The 20,485-nt window shown below is 39.1% G+C and overlaps 1 protein-coding gene across 3 annotated transcripts in view; it reads right to left on the bottom strand.

Moving 5' to 3' along the window:
* Positions 1-20,485, bottom strand: part of hyx (cell division cycle 73 hyrax) — an 81,881-nt gene that overhangs the window by 14,996 nt on the left and 46,400 nt on the right. For 2 of the 3 annotated variants that reach the window (XM_068354792.1, XM_068354791.1), the window contains exons 4-7: positions 10,539-10,681; positions 2,733-2,946; positions 1,996-2,158; positions 291-415 (exon numbers count right to left, since the gene is read on the bottom strand). In XM_068354792.1, coding sequence (XP_068210893.1) covers positions 291-415; positions 1,996-2,158; positions 2,733-2,946; positions 10,539-10,681 — 645 coding nt within the window. Of the gene's footprint in view, positions 1-290; positions 416-1,995; positions 2,159-2,732; positions 2,947-10,538; positions 10,682-11,202; positions 14,273-20,485 lie in introns of those variants that run through there. The other variant, XM_068354793.1, reaches the window with a different exon arrangement.

Below are 20,485 nucleotides of genomic sequence, written 5' to 3' on the forward strand. Positions count from 1 at the left end.
TGATTTACAGAGATTCAATAACAAGATACAAAGGTTATGATAGACTCTTGATGATATATACATACATACATATACCATGGCACTTCCCCCAATTTTGGGGGGTACCCAACATCAACAAAGAAACAAAAACAAAAAGGAAAAGATTGATGATATATAATTTAGATTTTGAAATCACACAACTCTAATATATATATATATATGAGAGAGAGAGAGAGAGAGAGAGAGAGAGAGAGAGAGAGAGAGAGAGAGAGAGAGAGAGAGAGAGAGAGAGAGAGAGAGAGAGAGTTTACCTTCGTCTGCGGAGCTAGGTCTGGCTGTGGGGCTAATTTATTGCTCTGACCGCCACCTTCCGTTACACTTTTCAGTGACAGACCGTGATAGGTTCCCATGGTGTTAATTTTAAAGCCCTCGGTTTCTGAAATGCAAACGTAAATTAGATACTTGAAGTATTAATGTTGGACTACAATAACTTTGGACCTGATCAAAGTAGGAAAGTGAATAATATTTCACATTCAAAACTAATATCAGAAATTAACACTATAAAAGTTTTGCTGAGACAAGGAGTTTGTAGCCCTTATTAAGCCTACAGTTTCACACAGGTATAGACCGAGTCTAAAACCATGAATGTCAAGAGGTCTTTTAATGATATTATTTGTGTCAATCATTACTAAAAATTAGTTTAATGTGACCAGTCAGAATTCTAAACTTGGAGTACTTTCCTAAAGGATTTGTTCGTGAGGTAAAGATCAAGAAATCAATTCTCAACTCTATTGTTGATATGCAAAATAAATGGGGGTTGGATGCACAGCCAGGTATATCTGTATTTTCTACCATATCAGATAATCTAGACATAAATGCTGTAAACCAAGTCAAAAAATAAAATTTTTCAAAGAATTGATAAACAAAAAATTGACATTTATGAAACCACTTAACAAGGATAAGTTTTTTAAGAACAACATTATGCTCACTTCATTAAAAGAAATTTAATGCAATGATTGCCAGCAAAGTAACAAATGGCATAAATTTTGCTTTCGAATATAAGAAATGTGAAACAAAATTTACAGTATTATCCGACAACATCTATACAATAATCCCTTGGCTATCGTGAGTGCTATGTTCCAAGCAACAACCACCCAGCGATACTTGAAAAAAAAAACAACTAGATACAGAAGTCTACAGTATATTTTTCAATATTCTAGAAAAATTTTGTATTTCTATCTTTACAAATCTAAGCTTTTATAAGCTTCAAAATTACTATTTTTAACAAAAAGGCTATTGAAATATAAGACTTATCTGCACAAGATATATTTTTACATAGAGTTGTACATTTATAAATCCCTGATGTACTGAAGGACCAATAAGAGAACCGCATTATAGCTAAGGACTACTGTATTTCATAAAAAAATCTCTCTCGTTTCATCAACTATTTACGTCTTTTTGAGTGCTTTGTTTTTCTCAAGTATATGGGATATATTATTGATCTATCCTTTCGGTCTCCTAAGGGTTAAAGATGAAAAACTAATAGACCATTAGGGAGTCTGTGAATATTAAGAGGTAAAAGTAATGCTCTAGGGTACTGGAGAAAAATTTCTAAGCTTTAAGAACTGCCCTAAAATGTAGTGGGGAAGATATTGTATAATGCAATCATTTATGGTGAGTAAATTTGTAAATAGAAAATCATTTCATTGCTAAACAGTATATAGAAATTTATCAATCAAAAGATTACTTTTACATTAGAATATAAATACAGTTGTAATACCCGGTTAAATATGGTTCTTTAGAGAACAAATTTTTCAGGGTAATAAAGTTTCTTACACAGCATAGCCTCACTAAAATCATTATCACACCTCCTACTAATACAAGACTAACCTCTTTGAATTATTTCCCATAATTTGATACTAATCTTTTAACACTACCGCTGCTTCTGAATTTTTTTACAAATGATACAATCACTTTATTGAACAGCTATAAAATAAAAGCACGCTCAGTAATTACCTTCCTTTCCTCTGAATCTTTCTTGGTCGTATCTTGAATACCCAATCGGCTGGGGTACTCTGCTCACTGGAGTTGGAAGAGGATTGGGGGCAGTGGCTCTAGCACGCCCTTCTTCTCGTGCTTTTATAGATTTTAAAAGGCCCATTATACTAGCAGCAAATTGCTGTCAGGAGACAGGTAATGGTACACCGGATTAATATTTATAAATAGGAAAAATATAGAAAAAATCACAACTTTCAAATAAAAATTGTGATACCAGTAGTAGACAAAATTGAAAATGCTATATTTCATATTTTGTAAAATACATTTACGAAAACTACTACTTCTGGATTAGACTTTATGCATCTAGCCTAGACAGTCATAAAGAAAACAGCATAAGAAAATGTTATAAACTATACAGTACTGTATATGTATTTTCACCTATCCAAACAAATGATATTCATATAAATTTGACACTGGTATCAGAGTGAAACTTTAAATTCATTTATAGTAAAAATATTATAACGTGAAAATCACTGTGACATCATTAGTGATTCTAACTTAACCTTCTACTGAAGCATCATGAGATTGCCAACCTAATGTAATGAGATCAATGTACTGTGTATGTAGAACTTCTGAGGTAAAGTACAGTACAGTATTTGATTTTGATCTAAATCAAATGTTTCTTTCTATTCCCCATAAATTAAACATCTAAAGCAACTTGTTATTCCACTGACATAAATATAAAGTTCTCCCACCTTTCCAGTGCTCTGTAGGATTGTTGTACGAGTTCTCCACTGTCGTTCTTTGGTAGTGATATCTTTTGTAACGTCAATGTCAAATTCCAACATGTTACGCAGATCCGTTCCTAATCCAAGATCATCATCCTCCTTAATCATGGTACGTTTGATGGCCAATCTCTTCGCTTTAATGGCAGCAATCTTTTCGATGGACATGGCCTCTGAGAGGGATCTAAGGGAAATAAGGAAGTCATTAATGAAGTCCTATATAAATACTGTACATAGAATTGCTATAGTTCTGATCCCATCTTATATTAGAAAAATTACTCGTCAAATCCCAAACAAAATGTAATTAAAGCCACGTACATAAAAAAGATACTGTATACAGTGAACCCTCGTTTATCGCGGTAGATAGGTTCCAGACGCGGGCGCGATAGGTGAAAATCCGCGAAGTAGTGACAGCATATTTACCTATTTATTTAACATGTATATTCGGACTTTTAAAACCTTCCCTTGTACGTAGTACTGTTAACAAACCACCCTTTAATGTACAGAACACTTAATGCATGTACTACAGCACCCTAAACTAAAACAGGCACAAATATTAAAGGCGATTTTATATCATGTGTTTCCTAAACACCTAAAAAGCACGATAAAAAATGGCAACCAATGTTTTGTTTACGTTCATCTCTGATCATAATGAAGAAAATAACTCATTTAGTGTACACATATATGTACGTATGGTTAGTTTTTGCATCGATTATATTGATTATACAGTACTGTATGTTGATTTTTTTATTACCAATGTTTTAGTTTACGTATTTTTCTTAGGACTTCCAAATGAAATCTTTTTCTTTATGACGCCGCCTGAAACGACGGCGTGTACGCTCAGTAAACAACCACGCTCAGAACAAACAAGGCATTTAACACGCATGATGATAGTGATAAATAATGATACAGTACATACAGTATTTACAGTAAAAGCATTTACAAAATATGTTACCTTACAAATATAAATTATACAGTACTTGTACGTAGCAAAGCAGGAAAACAATTTGAGAGAGAGAGAGAGAGAGAGAGAGAGAGAGAGAGAGAGAGAGAGAGAGAGAGAGAGAGAGAGAGAGAGAGAGAGAGATTGTTTTACGTACGTAAATGTAAATTTTAAACAAAAAAAATATGATAGGTTACAACATGTAGACTTTTAAAACCTTCCCTTTAACTTAATGCATACAGTACGTACATTACTAAACTATAAAACAGGTTAAAGTAAAAAATAAAGATTGTTACTGTACTCACCACGAAAGAAGTTCAAGAAAAACTTGAATGACGATGGCGATGAATTTGCTGCACAGTAGAAATGATGATGATGAAGCTGATGATGTGTTCTACTGTGCAGTCAATGATAGTATTTTACGTCTCTTCAGACGGAGGTGTCTTTTCCTGGGACACCTCTTCAACTTCTTCAATTTCTTCCGAAGGCGTACTAGCAGGAGGAACTGGCTCTTTTTTGCGAGGCTGAAAAAACATTGTGATCGGAAGTTGTTGCCGCTGCTTCTTTTTTCGATCCAAGAGCATCCTGTAGGGAGTCGTGATGTCATCGACCTTGTTGCAGAATTGCATCGAGCGAACCATATCCTCGTCCCACTCTTGCAACATTTCTTTCGCCTCCTTCATATGGTTGCAGAACTTGGCGAGCCGTTCTAATGTTAAGCCCGTTTCTTCTACATTTTCTTGGGTCTCTTCCTGGGTACCCTCACTCTCTTCCTCACTTGCCGATTTCGTCAGGTCTTCGAGGTCTGCGTCAGTTAGGGGCTGGGAATGGCAGTCCAACAACTCGTCGACGTCTTCAGTCGTCATGTCGCCAAACCCGTCACCCCCAATTATGGCAGCCAACTGCACAGATTTCCGTATTGCAGAGTGTTGGATTTCCGACGGAGTAAATCCCTTGTCGTCGTAAACAATATCGGGCCACAGCTTCTTCCAGCTCGCATTTACGGTTGCAGGTTTCATCTCTTGAAGTGCCTTTTGAATATTCTGCAGGCACGTGGCTATGGTGTACTGCCGCCAGTACGCCTTCAAGTTGAAGTCTTCATCCTCGTCATCTTGGGCAGCATCCACACACGCAACGAGGTCCGCCAAGGTATTCTTCGTGTAGAGGGCCTTGAACGCCCTGATAACCCCCTGGTCCATTGGTTGAATTAATGACGTGGTGTTGGGTGGCAGGAACTCAACCTGAACGCCCTCACGCGACAGGTCAGTTGCGTGTCCACCAGCGTTATCCATAAGGAGAAGGATCTTGAATGGCAAGCCCTTCTCTAAGAGATATTCATGGACTTGCGGGATGAAACACTGGTGGAACCAGTTGGAGGTCAGCATCTTCGTAATCCATGCTTTTTGATTATGCATCCAGTACACGGGAAGGAGATTCTTATTTTTGTTTTTCAAAGCGCGAGGATTTTTCGACTTATAAATAAGCCCCGGCTTTAACAAAAATCCAGCAGCATTGCCACACATCACGAGGGTAACGCGATCCTTGAATGCCTTAAAGCCAGAGGCTTTGGCTTCCTCTTTGAACAGGAAAGTTCGCGACGGCATTCTCTTCCAAAACAAGCCGGTTTCATCCATATTAAAGACTTGTTCCGGCTTGTATCCACCTTCAGCGATAATGTTCTTGAAAGTCTGGTTCACGTAAGTTTCAGCAGCGGCAGTGTCAGCGGAAGCAGACTCCCCATGCAGGGAAACGCTTTTCAGGGCGAAGCGTTTCTGAAACTTCGCGAACCATCCTTTGCTGGCGGAAAAACGTTGTTTCTGACGCTGGGAATCAGTGGAGGTCCCTGGTTGAGGATCATCTACATCATCATCTTCTTCAGCATGGTCGCCATCGTCGTCATGAGGTTCCTTTGCCGCAAAATTCTCATACAAGCTCAAAGCCTTTGTTCGGATGGTGTTCGTATCCAACGCTATGTTCTTCTTCCGACAGTCGGCAATCCACACAGCTAAAGCACCTTCCATGCGTACGATCGTTTTATTACGCGTTGTAACGACTCGCTTCGCTGATCTGCTAAAGGTGATTGCAGCAGTCTTTCTAATGTTCGCCTCGTCCTTCTTGATGTAGCGAACGGTGGATTCGTTGATGCCAAAATGGCGGCCGGCGGCCGCGTAACTTCTACCATCTTTTAACATGTCGAGAAGCGTAACCTTCTCAGCTATCGTCATCATTCTTCGGTGGCGTTTAGGCTCACTACCAGCCTTACTAGAAGCAGAACGCTTGGGAGCCATTGTAACAGAAAGTTCAACAAAAAGTTCAACTTAAAACAGTCGCACACAGCACAGATTAAACTTCACAAAGTTAAGAACGTCTACTCAGCAATACGCGGAAAGAGAAAGTGAACGATGCAGACCCGCGAGAACTGTGATGCTGGAAGTTGAAGATGCGGGCAAAACACCAATCACAGGCTAGATAACAAAACTTGAGTTTTGATTCGTCATCTATCAGCGCTTGAACCAATCACAACCCGTCTTACAGTACATGGTGCGTTGGTTACTCATAGAAGATGCCCCGCGCATACTGAACGTACGTAGATTAAGTACAAGGGTACCGTAATAATAATAAATAATGATAATAATACTGTACAGTAATAATAATAATAATAATGATTAATAATAATAACAATAATAATTTTATTAACAACAACAACAATAATAATAATAACAATAATAATAAAAATTTACGTACGTACGCTATTTTACGCCTCTCTCTCTCTCTCTCTCTCTCTCTCTCTCTCTCTCTCTCTCTTTCTCTCTCTCTCTCTCTCGTACGCTTACAGTACTTATTCGAAATGTGATTTTTGCAACAAAGAATATTATTGGATGCAGTACTGTACTACGTACGTATACATACAAAAGATTCATGGAAAAGAAGCACATCCATTACAGTACACACCATTCTAATATGGTATGACTGCATCTGATTTGCGTTTCATGTTCGATTTAATTTTACTACGTACTGAATTATCGTATAATCACATTCTCTTTTCGTGTTTTATTTCTTTCTGTGCTGAATTATATATCATATGTAATGCAATGAACAATCAGTAAGAGCAGATATTACTAATTACAGTATTAATGGAATTACAGGTAACAAAATATCGTATTTGGTTATCTTCAGATTTCGCGGTATTTTCGAATTTTCCGGAAAATCCGCGATATGTATATATATATGGGTTATGGGAAAACCCCGCGAAGTGGTGAATCCGCGATTGTCGAACCGCGAAGTAGCGAGAGTTCACTGTAGCTAACATTATAAATAGCACCATTCATTGAAAACGTTTAAAAAATAGAGAAATCAAAACACACAACACCTAAATAAAGGTAACTAAAACACACTATCTTACTTAAAACCATTTGAAAACCAAGTGTTGATTTGCTTTGAATCAAATTTTTTCTCATGTCCATCAAAGAAATCAAACAACATAAAAGTAAAGAAATATAACAATGTGGAAAAGTAACGGAGAAGACAGTTTTGTTACGGACATTGAAAAAACAATATACAGTGGAACCTCTACATCCGAACGTATCTACATCCGAATTTTCCAACATCTGAAGTAAAATTCGAGCAAATTTTTGACTCTACACCCGAATTTTATTTCGACACACGAAGTAGCAATTTTCGTCGTACCGGTTGTATCCGAATTTTTCGACACGCGAAGTACAATTCGAACACGTTCCGACTCTACACCCGAATGTTTTTTTCGACACCCGAAGTAAACAATACTCGTACACGTAGTCGGTGCTCATAGCGCCTGAAGTGTTTTTATTTCCGCCGATAGAAGGCAGCATATCGACCTCGGAGGGACCCTCAATTAGCGCGGCTTGGGTCAGTCCTCTGTTCTCGTCGGCTTCTTGCGGTTGTGCTCTGTGCGTTCTAATATTAACTGTGATTTAATCGTGATTTTTTACGTGCATCCATTAACGATAATTTACGTAAATCATGGGTCCAAAAAGGCTTAGTTTTGGCAGTGGTAGTGGTAGTGGTGAGAAAAGGAAGAAGGAAATGCTTTCTATAGAAATTAAGCAGGAAATTATTGAAAAACATGAGCGTGGCATCCGCGTGAGTGAACTTGCTAAACAGTATGGTCGTAATATGTCGACGATCTCGACAATCCTTAAACAGAAGGAAGCTATTAAAGCAGTGAAACCTTCTAAGGGGATCACTATAATTTCCAAACGCCGTACCCCTATCATAGAAGAGATGGAACGACTTCTACTAGTGTGGATTAAGCATAGAGAGATCGTTGGCGACACCATCACCGAAACCGTTATCTGCGAGAAGGCGCACGCCATCTTTACGGACTTGAAGGAGGAGAGCTCTGGGGGTGATGCTGGGGAGAGTTCAACCGAGCCTTCCTCAGATGATTTCAAGGCATCTCGTGGCTGGTTCGAGAAATTTAAGAAACGGTCCGGGATTCATTCAGTTGTTCACCACGGAGAGGCTGCTAGTGCGGACACAAAGGCTGCAGCTGACTTTGTTAAGAAATTCGAAAATATCGTAAAGGAAGAAGGCTACGTAGAGCAGCAGGTGTTCAATTGTGATGAAACCGGGCTGTTTTGGAAGAAGATGCCGAGTCGAACCTACATCACTGCTGAAGAGAAGAAATTGCCTGGGCATAAGCCAATGAAGGATCGGTTGACTCTTGCTCTATGTGCCAACGCTAGCGGGGACTTTAAAGTCAAGCCCTTGCTTGTTTACCATTCGGAGAACCCTAGGGCCTTTAAAGCACACAACGTCGATAAGGATCAGCTTCATGTTTTCTGGCGATCCAACTCGAAGGCCTGGGTCACTAGGCAATTCTTTGTGCAATGGGTAAACCAAGTTTTCGGTCCTTCTGTGAAGAAGTATCTTCATGAGCAGAAATTGCCTTTAAAGTGCCTACTATGCCTTGACAATGCACCCGCTCACACCCCGGACTTGAAGATGATATCTTCGATGAATTCAAGTTCATAAAGGTGCTGTATCTTCCACCAAATACCACCTCTATCCTCCAGCCCATGGACCAGCAAGTCATCTCTAATTTTAAGAAGCTGTACACCAAGCACTTATTCAAGCAGTGCTTTAATGTCACACAAAGCACCAACTTAACTTTGCGTGAATTTTGGAGGGGCCACTTCAATATCATGCACTGCTTAAAGATCATTGATCAGGCTTGGGTGGGATTAACTCGACGGACCCTCAATTCTGCATGGAAGAAGCTGTGGCCTGATGCAGTTTCTCCCCGAGATTTCGAGGGTTTTGACCCCGAACCTGATCCCGTGGTCGGTGCAGCGGAAGCCGTAGAGGAAATCGTCTCCCTTGGCAAGTCCATGGGTCTGGAGGTCAACCCAGATGACGTTACGGAACTCGTCGCCGAACATCACGACGAACTGACGACGGATGAGCTCAAGGAACTCCATGCTATGTCGGAGCACATGAGTGATGACGAGGAAGAGAGCGAGGAGGTAGAACATGTGTTAGGTTCAGCGCAAATAAAAGAGGTGTTAGGAAAATATCAAGACGTGGTCGACTTCATCGACAAATACCATCCAAAGAAATTGCAGGTTTGTCGTGTAGTTTCTCAATTCGATGATGTTTGCCTAACGCACTTTCGAAACATTCTGAAAAGCCGTACGAAGCAATTATCTATCGATGCTTTCTTTAAAAAAACTGCGAAGCGAACTCGCGATGAAGAGGATGTAAGTGAACCGAAGAAAACGGCAAAGAGTGAAGAGGAGGAAAGTGAAACAGAAAACGGAAAAGAGTGAAGCAAAAGAAATTCAGTCAATTTTAAATGTAAGTGATAGTGATTAAAATTACGTAATCATCAAAAAGAAAAAAAGAAAATGTAAAAAAAATATATAAAATATATATGAAAAAAAAAAATAAGCTAAGTTATGTTAAAGTTCACTTAGTGTAAGTTAGAATAAGTTACGGTAGTGTTACGTTTATCGTAGTTAACCTCTCTACCTCCTCGCCGTCCGTCCGTCTCCTCTCTGCGTAGCGAAGACGAACAACACCTGCGCTGGAGTTTCTAAGGTAAAGTGAAGCTAAAAACTTGTTTCTTATTTATCATTTTTTGCTAATTCTTCTTATTTACATGTCTATTATCTAATTTAGTGTTCATTATTCTCATGGGAAAATTATGTGTAGTGGTTTATTAAGAAGTTATCATAGGTTTTTGGGCTCAACCACGGATTAATCCTATTTCAATGTATTCTTATGGGAAAATTTGTTTCGACATCCGAACAATTTCTACATCCGAAGTTGGTTCTGGAACGGATTAAATTCGTATGTAGAGGTTCCACTGTACTGTACCTGTAACCAGGGAGTCAATTTTTAATAAGGTGGAGGTGCCCTACTCCCGGATTTGCGAAGCCAACCGCATGTAGGGCAAAAAGCTCACTCTCCTACTCACCCTTCACTTTTATTTCCCGCATGTATATTGCTTTGTTCGTTAAATATACTGTGAATGTTTAACACTTCATCTAAATGCATTCTATGGATTCAAAGTAGCCATAGGGTCAAAATGAAAGAGCAGATAAAAGGAAAAAAGACCTAGATTATTTAAAGCAACTAAATGATGAATGGAGTAGTAATGATTTAAAAGCTCAAGATAGAGACGACTGGCAAAATCTAACCGAGGACCTTTTCCTCAATAGGCGAAGGAGGAGTTTATGATAATGATAAAGGGCAAAGTCATGAGACGACCACAAATAGCCATCATCAAAAGCCCTAAACATGGGAGTTAAGTCTGGGGTATTCACTGCCTTTAAAATAGTTCTGAAACATACCTGTCAATGTTACTGACAATTGATGAGGTCTTTGGAGCATCAAAACGAAGTGCAAGATGTTCTTTGAGCTTCTGGACATCACTGTCATCGTACCGGGGTTTCTTAGCTGTGCTGTCCGAAGTATCTTCAACAGTTCGCTTGACCTGTGAACATATGTTACCAACGTATAGTATAAAAACTATGAATCAAATTTAGAAATATTGAAATCCTTTTTAAAGCTGTAGAGAAAATTATATATTCACATATATCACAATTATCTAATATTTTGAAGACAAAATTTCCTACCATGTGCATTACATACAGTCGGCCCTTAACTCAAATGCCACTAACTTGTAAGGAGATTCCAAAACAAAATTTTCATTCGACATAAACGACACCATAAAAAATACATTTCAACTTGATACATAAAGCCATTAAGATTATGTTTGTTACTGACAATATGCAATACTTTACAATGTTTTATAATAAAAACTTTAATATTTTTACTTTTCTTGTGGTTGGCTCCAGCCAATCTCCCCTAATAGGTTGAGGGTCAACTGTAACATCTTAAATCATGTAATCTATGTATGATTACAACCTACCTTTTAAATAAACTAGTGTTTAATATGACAAGTTTATGATTTAGAAACAAATTTCTTTCAATATGTCAATAAAACAAGGCACATTACAATAACAAATTGTATTTACTTCACCTTTAACTATCTGTCACAGCAAAGATTACACATACATGAATCTGGCTAGCAGGCCAAGATTAAAATATTCAGGCGAGTTACTCTAAATTTTACATTAACTCATAACCCTTTACATATGAAAAACAAAAACCACACAACAAATTACTTCACAAATACCTTTCAGAAAAACACTTTAAAGGCAGCTAAGCACACCCATCTCAATAAATATTAGCTATAATGCTATGCTGGACAAAAAAACATGGAAGACATGCATCTTTCAAAGTTGGTGTCGTATTTGTACTGAAAAGGCACCACAAATTGTGAAATAAAGCAACAAAAAAGCTTACATGAAAGAGTACAAACAACTAAAAAGGATATTTTTGCTTTCTTTAACAAAAACCTTAAACTGGTTTGAAATAATTAACGACGGCAGTAATAACAACACTTTTACCCATAGCAATTATATTCCTTAGCTTCATGTCAGTAAAGAAAATAATTAATCAGTATACAGTAATAAGAAAACGAAATATCTGTGTATGTTATCAAAGGAAAAAGCCCATCACCCAAGTGCACTCTAAATACTTTCAGGATAAAATTAATTTGTGTTTACTAATCCCTGTCAACCAAAATAACCGAAATGCTTTACAAGTCAGGGTTTCTGTAAAAAGAAAAACAAAAAAAAAACTCATTACTCCTGATGATTGTACAGAAAATAAACTGGTCAGTGGATTTCAAGTTTTCAACATGAAATCAGACATAAAAGTTTACTTGGTCCTGTAAGATGCATAACTTTATAAGGGGCGACAAACAAATCAGAAATCAAGCAATGAGCAATTAGAACAAAACAAGAAGCAAGAAAACTAACACATCAATAAGGAGTAGTAGCAGATTGCCTGATTCTATGGCCAGATAAGGGTTAATGCAATCATGGCACAAGTTCCAAAGAGCGATTTGAAAGGAAGTATATTAAAGGGGTCTGGTAGGGAAGGTATATAACGAACTAAATTAAATACATACATACAACTAAACAGCAAAATTTGTATTGTACAGTAAATTACAGTAGCTTTGGATAAAAAGTTTCTTCAAGGTTACCTCAAAAAGCTGACATTTGATAAATGAAAAATATAAACCAAAACTAAACTATATCCATTAGATTTCTTTCTTTAAACATGTTTCAACAACTGGCAACCTCAAAAACAAAATATGATATGCTGTACTCTGTAACAAAAAATAAAAATAAAACCATATACTTTCAAGACGTAGGCAAAAAAAAAAAAAAAAAAAAAAAAAAAAAACAGCTTTGTTTGCACATGACAATGCATAAATGATGGCATTACAACACTACTGTATACTAAATTTTATCAGTTGTATGAAATCAAAAGTACTGCAGTTAATGAAAGCTTTTTTTTTTTTTTTTTGATAAAAAATTTCAATACAACTAAGTTTTTGAAAAATATCTACTTTCATTACAGCCAATAAATTTATCATCTTAAAATCATAATACCACAAGTCCTGGCCCAACCTTTACACTACTGGGTAATTAGAAGACACTGCCTCTCTCCTTCAAAATGTAAATGGAACCTTGTTAATATTAAATGCCTCCAAACGAGTAAGAGAAATCTGGCATTTACTAAATAACTAAGCAATCTATCATTTGAGATTTATATTTAGAAAAATATAAATTTTATCCTTTATTATCTGGGGAGGAAATCTAGGGGCCCTGAGATTTCCGTTACTGAATAATTTTTAAAGGTACAGTACAATTTATTACTGTCAACGAGTAAAACTAGTATTAACTCGACATTAGACTATAAATGAATCGTTAATGGGTGGTGGACTTAAAAAATCTACAATATCTTAGACATGAAATATCTTTCGTATGAAATGGATTTTTTTATATATATAAAAAAAAATTTATAATGAAGCAGATAAAAAAAAATCTCTTATTACAGTACTTTTCATAAGGGATTTTAAAAGTCACATTTGGATATGCTATAGTAATAGTATAAGGCAATCTGGTGGCAAAAGCACTGGTAAGGTAAAATTAGGAACAGTGACTGGCTAATGATGAGTAGTACTGTTAGAAGGAGTACTATCATACTGTGTGAAACTGCTGGAAGTACCACTTGATTGCTGTGTAATACTGCAAGAAGGATTACAATCTGGATAACCTGTAAAAATCCTACTAACGGTTCCCTGCATTGCCTGATAAGCAGGACTTGAATGGAAAACGTCTGCTAATACAGGATTGTAATTGAGGGGTCTCTGGAAATCAAATGATACCAAACCACCAAAAGGATAAGGCAGGTTTCTGTAAACCAAGCTATCATTTGGTGGCGGGACACGCTCATGGTAATTCCTGTATCTTGCCTCGACAATAACATTATGGATTTGAGATTTGACGGTCTGCTTTAGATGACTATCCATTGCATGTAATTCAGTATATACCATAGCACTAAACATTCTATCCTCCTGTTCCACAGTTCCTCCAGTTACTATTTCACTTGGTTTCTCAGAGGAAGGAAGATGTTTCAACTTATTCACAACTAATGACTGATTATTTTTACTAGAAAATTTTCCTTCCGTTTCTAAAGCATGAATGCAGCATTTAGCATTTTTATTATTTAGTTTCTTCTTCTTTGTTACTTTTATGCTGGTACTGGACATGCCACCTGCTTCCAAGTCCAGGCAAAATCTATCTCGTTCTATGTTAGACATGTTCTTCACATGTGTGTGAGGCACACCCCTTTTTGAGCTTTTTACTCTAGTACATGCTACTGTATTTTGATTCACATATTTTAGTTTCAGGTCTTTTAATCGAGAACCTTCTACTACAGTGACATCATTAGCTTCAATATGCAATGACCAATTTTCTTCCTCCCCACCTGGGGAACTGGAGGAAGTATCAGAATCCAAACGAAAAATAACATCTTCTTTGACCAAGCTACGAGAATGCAGGCCCCGCTGCCTTTGCTTGCTACGAGCTGAAATGTAATCAACTTCTTCAATGTCTTTTTCTGAGGAACTTTTTATAATTTGGACACATACCACATCGTCCTGCCGCTGTAAAATAAAAACTACAATTCAGGGGGTCAACTCTGGATCTAAATAGTATTGAAGTGCTGCAGCAGAAACATGGAGTTTTTATGATAAAACAAAGTTTTGTGAATACTTACCTGGCAGTTATATATACATAGCTAATAATCTCTATTTCGGCAGAATTTTTCTAAACGAGGCAACTGCCTTGTGGTGGTTGGGTGGTAACACCCGTTAAAGGGTGGTAGGAGGATTCACTCCCGTTTTCTGTTATTCAGTTCATCTATGCCCAACCTGTCTCCTGAGGGGAGGTGGGTGGGCCTTCGAATGTATATATAACTGCCAGGTAAGTATTCACAAAACTTTGTTTTATCATAAAAACTCCATTTTTATGAATAGAACTTACCTGGCAGTTATATATACATAGCTGATTAACACACTTGGAGGAGGGTGATAGACAGTAAACATCGTTGGGGAAACAACCAAAAAAGCTGTAGGATAAATAAACACCTTGATTCCTTACCTGCTAAGGTAGCTGACTTCAAAGGTTCCTGCCTCTTGAGTCGCTTTCCCTTAGGAGTGTCAGCCAGGATGTGACCTGCAGTGCTGAAAACACTCAATCGAGTCTGTCAAAGGGGTGAGACCAACAATCTGACTAGACTTCAGGACTACCTATTGCCCAAAATAAAAACTGCAACCTTACCAAACCAACCACCTAACATTTGCAAAGTAGATAAAAATTATCTAACTAGACTGAGGTGACTGTACAAAAGTCGAAGTCCTCAGACAACCAATAAAAATACACCAACCTATGCACAAGTAAACAAAACTAAGGTTGAGGGGAGGTAGTAACTCCTTTGCCTAATACAGAAGCCGTAGCTACGTATGGGCCCAAGGTATAACATTTCTCATAATCCACCCTCACCTCTCTGAGGTAATGAGAGGCGAACACAGAGTTGCTCCTCCAGAATGTCGCCTCCATAATTTGACGGAGCGACATGTTCTTGCGGTAAGCAAGCGAGGTCGTAATGGCCCTCACTTCGTGAGCTTGCACTTTTAAACGTCCGAAGTGTTCCTCCTCACACAAGAGATGCGCTTCTCTTATCACTTCCCTCAGGAAAAAGGACAAAGCGTTCTTGGAAAGGGGCTTCTGAGGATCTTTCACAGAACACCACAGGGAGCTAGAAGAGCCTCTCACACTTTTCGTGCGAGACAAGTAGGTCTTGAGGGCTCGTACTGGACAGAGAAGCCTCTCTTGCTCTTGACCCACTAGGTTGGTCAAGTTAGGAACCTCAAAGGTCCTCGGCCAGGGCTTAGAAGGGTTCTCGTTCTTAGCGAGAAAGTCTAATCTCAAGGCACAAACTGCCCAATTCAGATTGAAGCCTACCTGTTTTTCAATCGCATGGACTTCACTAACTCTTTTAGCTGTTGCTAAGGCCAAAAGAAAGAGGGTCTTCTTGGTAACCTCCCTAAGGGGAGCCTGTGAGATGGGCTCAAATCTCTTGGTGCACAGAAATTTAAGAACCACATCAAGGTTCCAAGAAGGGGGCTTTAACTGGGTCTGCTTGGCCGTCTCAAAAGACTTCAAGAGGTCATGTAAGTCCTTATCGCGAAACAAGTCCAAGCCTCTATGCCGACAGACGGAAGAGAGCATACTTTTGTATCCCTTGATAGTGGACACAGCTAGCTTAGCGTCCTGCCTGAGGTACAACAAGAAATCCGCAATCTGGCTCACAGAGGTAGTGGATGAGGAAATCTTGTGCTTCCTACACCAAGCTCTAAAAGTCTCCCACTTGGACTGGTAGACCCTCTGCGAAGATACCCTCCTCGCTCTGGCAATAGCTTTCGCAGCTTACGCTGAAAAGCCTCTCGATCTGACGAGCTTCTCGATAGTCTGAAGGCAGTCAGATTGAGAGCGAGGGGGTTTTGATGATATCTCTCGAAGTGGGGTTGTCTGAGCAAATTTGGACTTGCAGGGAGGCTTCTTGGAAAGTCCATCAACAAGTCCACCACCTCCGTGAACCATTCCCTCATCGGCCAGAACGGAGCTATCAGGATCATCCGTCCCGAATCGAGGAGGGCGAATTTCCTGACTACCAGATTGATGATCTTGAACGGGGGAAAAGCATAAGTGTCCATCCCCGTCCAATCCATCAAAAAGGCATCTACAGTGAACCCTCGTTTATCGCGGTAGATAGGTTCCAGACGCGGGCGCGATAGGTGAAAATCCGCGAAGTAGTGACAGCATATTTACCTATTTATTTAACATGTATATTCGGACTTTTAAAACCTTCCCTTGTACGTAGTACTGTTAACAAACCACCCTTTAATGTACAGAACACTTAATGCATGTACTACAGCACCCTAAACTAAAACAGGCACAAATATTAAAGGCGATTTTATATCATGTGTTTCCTAAACACCTAAAAAGCACGATAAAAAATGGCAACCAATGTTTTGTTTACGTTCATCTCTGATCATAATGAAGAAACAAACTCATTTAGTGTACACATATATGTACGTATAGGTTAGTTTTTGCATCGATTATATTGATTATACAGTACTGTATGTTGATTTTTTTATTACCAATGTTTTAGTTTACGTATTTTTCTTAGAACTTCCAAATGAAATCTTTTTCTTTATGACGCCGCCTGAAACGACGGCGTGTACGCTCAGTAAACAACCACGCTCAGAACAAACAAGGCATTTAACGCGCATGATGATAGTGATAAATAATGATACAGTACATACAGTATTTACAGTAAAAGCATTTACAAAATATGTTACCTTACAAATATAAATTATACAGTACTTGTACGTAGCAAAGCAGGAAAACAATTTGAGAGAGAGAGAGAGAGAGAGAGAGAGAGAGAGAGAGAGAGAGAGAGAGAGAGAGATTGTTTTACGTACGTAAATGTAAATTTTAAACAAAAAAAATATGATAGGTTACAACATGTAGACTTTTAAAACCTTCCCTTTAACTTAATGCATACAGTAAGTACATTACTAAACTATAAAACAGGTTAAAGTAAAAAATAAAGATTGTTACTGTACTCACCACGAAAGAAGTTCAAGAAAAACTTGAATGACGATGGCGATGAATTTGCTGCACAGTAGAAATGATGATGATGAAGCTGATGATGTGTTCTACTGTGCAGTCAATGATAGTATTTTACGTCTCTTCAGACGGAGGTGTCTTTTCCTGGGACACCTCTTCAACTTCTTCAATTTCTTCCGAAGGCGTACTAGCAGGAGGAACTGGCTCTTTTTTGCGAGGCTGGAAGAACATTGTGATCGGAAGTTGTTGCCGCTGCTTCTCTTTTCGATCCAAGAGCATCCTGTAGGGAGTCATGATGTCATCGACCTTATTTGAGAATTGCATCGAGCGAACCATATCCTCGTCCCACTCTTGTAACATTTCTTTCGCCTCCTTCATATGGTTGCAGAACTTGGCAAGCCGTTCTAATGTTAAGCCCGTTTCTTCGACATTTTCTTGGGTCTCTTCCTGGGTACCCTCACTCTCTTCCTCACTTGCCGATTTCGTCAGGTCTTCGAGGTCTGCGTCAGTTAGGGGCTGGGAATGGCAGTCCAACAACTCGTCGACGTCTTCAGTCGTCATGTCGCCAAACCCGTCATCCCCAATTATGGCAGCCAACTGCACAGATTTCCGTATTGCAGTGTTGGATTTCCGACGGAGTAAATCCCTTGTCGTCGTAAACAATATCGGGCCACAGCTTCTTCCAGCTCGCATTTACGGTTGCAGGTTTCATCTCTTGAAGTGCCTTTTGAATATTCTGCAGGCACGTGGCTATGGTGTACTGCCGCCAGTACGCCTTCAAGTTGAAGTCTTCATCCTCGTCATCTTGGGCAGCATCCACACACGCAACGAGGTCCGCCAAGGTATTCTTCGTGTAGAGGGCCTTGAACGCCCTGATAACCCCCTGGTCCATTGGTTGAATTAATGACGTGGTGTTGGGTGGCAGGAACTCAACCTGAACGCCCTCACGCGACAGGTCAGTTGCGTGTCCACCAGCGTTATCCATAATGAGAAGGATCTTGAATGGCAAGCCCTTCTCTAAGAGATATTCATGGACTTGCGGGATGAAACACTGGTGGAACCAGTTGGAGGTCAGCATCTTCGTAATCCATGCTTTTTGATTATGCATCCAGTACACGGGAAGGAGATTCTTATTTTTATTTTTCAAAGCGCGAGGATTTTTCGACTTATAAATAAGCCCCGGCTTTAACAAAAATCCAGCAGCATTGCCACACATCACGAGGGTAACGCGATCCTTGAATGCCTTAAAGCCAGAGGCTTTGGCTTCCTCTTTGAACAGGAAAGTTCGCGACGGCATTCTCTTCCAAAACAAGCCGGTTTCATCCATATTAAAGACTTGTTCCGGCTTGTATCCACCTTCAGCGATAATGTTCTTGAAAGTCTGGTTCACGTAAGTTTCAGCAGCGGCAGTGTCAGCGGAAGCAGACTCCCCATGCAGGGAAACGCTTTTCAGGGCGAAGCGTTTCTGAAACTTCGCGAACCATCCTTTGCTTGCGGAAAAACGTTTCTGAGGCTGGGAATCAGTGGATGTCCCTGGTTGAGGATCATCTGCATCATCATCATCTTCAGCATGGTTGCCGTCGTCGTCTTTAGGTTCCTTTGCAGCAAAATTCTCATATAAGCTCAAAGCCTTTGTTTGGATGGTGTTCGTATCCAACGCTATGTTCTTCTTCCGGCAGTCGGCAATCCACACAGCTAAAGCACCTTCCATGCGTACGATCGTTTTATTACGCGTTGTAACGACTCGCTTCGCTGATCTGCTAAAGGTGATTGCAGCAGTCTTTCTAATGTTCGCCTCGTCCTTCTTGATGTAGCGAACGGTGGATTCGTTGATGCCAAAATGGCGGCCGGCGGCCGCGTAACTTCTACCATCTTTTAACATGTCGAGAAGCGTAACCTTCTCAGCTATCGTCATCATCCTTCGGTGGCGTTTAGGCTCACTACCAGCCTTACTAGAAGCAGAACGCTTGGGAGGCATTGTAACAGAAAGTTCAACAAAAAGTTCAACTTAAAACAGTCGCACACAGCACAGATTAAACTTCACAAAGTTAAGAACGTCTACTCAGCAATACGCGGAAAGAGAAAGTGAACGATGCAGCCCCGCGAGAACTTTGATGCTGCGGGTAGAAGATGCGGGCAAAACACCAATCACAGGCTAGATAACAAAACTTGAGTTTTGATTCGTCATCTATCAGCGCTTGAACCAATCACAACCCGTCTTACAGTACTATGGCGCGTTGGTTACTCATAGAAGATGCCCCCGCGCATACTGAACGTACGTAGATTAAGTACAATACCGTAATAATAATAAATAATGATAATAATACTGTACAGTAATAATAATAATGATTAATAATAATAACAATAATAATTTTATTAACAACAACAACAATAATAATAATAATAACAATAATAATAAAAATTTACGTACGCTATTTTACGCTCTCTCTCTCTCTCTCTCTCTCTCTCTCTCTCTCTCTCTCGTACGCTTACAGTATTCGAAATGTGATTTTTGCAACAAAGAATATTATTGGATGCAGTACTGTACTACGTACGTATACATACAAAAGATTCATGGAAAAGAAGCACATCCATTACAGTACACACCATTCTAATATGGTATGACTGCATCTGATTTGCGTTTCATGTTCGATTTAATTTTACTACGTACTGAATTATCGTATGATCACATTCTCTTTTCGTGTTTTATTTCTTTCTGTGCTGAATTATATATCATATGTAATGCAATGAACAATCAGTAAGAGCAGATATTACTAATTACAGTATTAATGGAATTACAGGTAACAAAATATCGTATTTGGTTGTCTTCAGATTTCGCGGTATTTTCGAATTTTCCGGAAAATCCGCGATATGTATATATATATGGGTTATGGGAAAACCCCGCGAAGTGGTGAATCCGCGATTGTCGAACCGCGAAGTAGCGAGGGTTCACTGTACTGCTATTGCCTCCTTGTCCGGAACTAGGGAGCAATAGATGGGGATCCTCTTGGATAAGTTGGAGGCAAAAAGATCGATGAGGGGTCTCCCCCACAGCCTCCAGAGACTCTGACAGACCTGTTGGTTGAGGGTCCATTCTGTGGGAAGGACCTGCCCTTTCCTGCTGAGCACGTCCGCCCTCACATTCTTCTGTCCCTGAACAAACCTCGTCAGCAGGTTTATCC

The sequence above is a fragment of the Palaemon carinicauda genome, chromosome 31, assembly GCF_036898095.1.
Source record: "Palaemon carinicauda isolate YSFRI2023 chromosome 31, ASM3689809v2, whole genome shotgun sequence".
Taxonomy (NCBI): domain Eukaryota; kingdom Metazoa; phylum Arthropoda; class Malacostraca; order Decapoda; family Palaemonidae; genus Palaemon; species Palaemon carinicauda.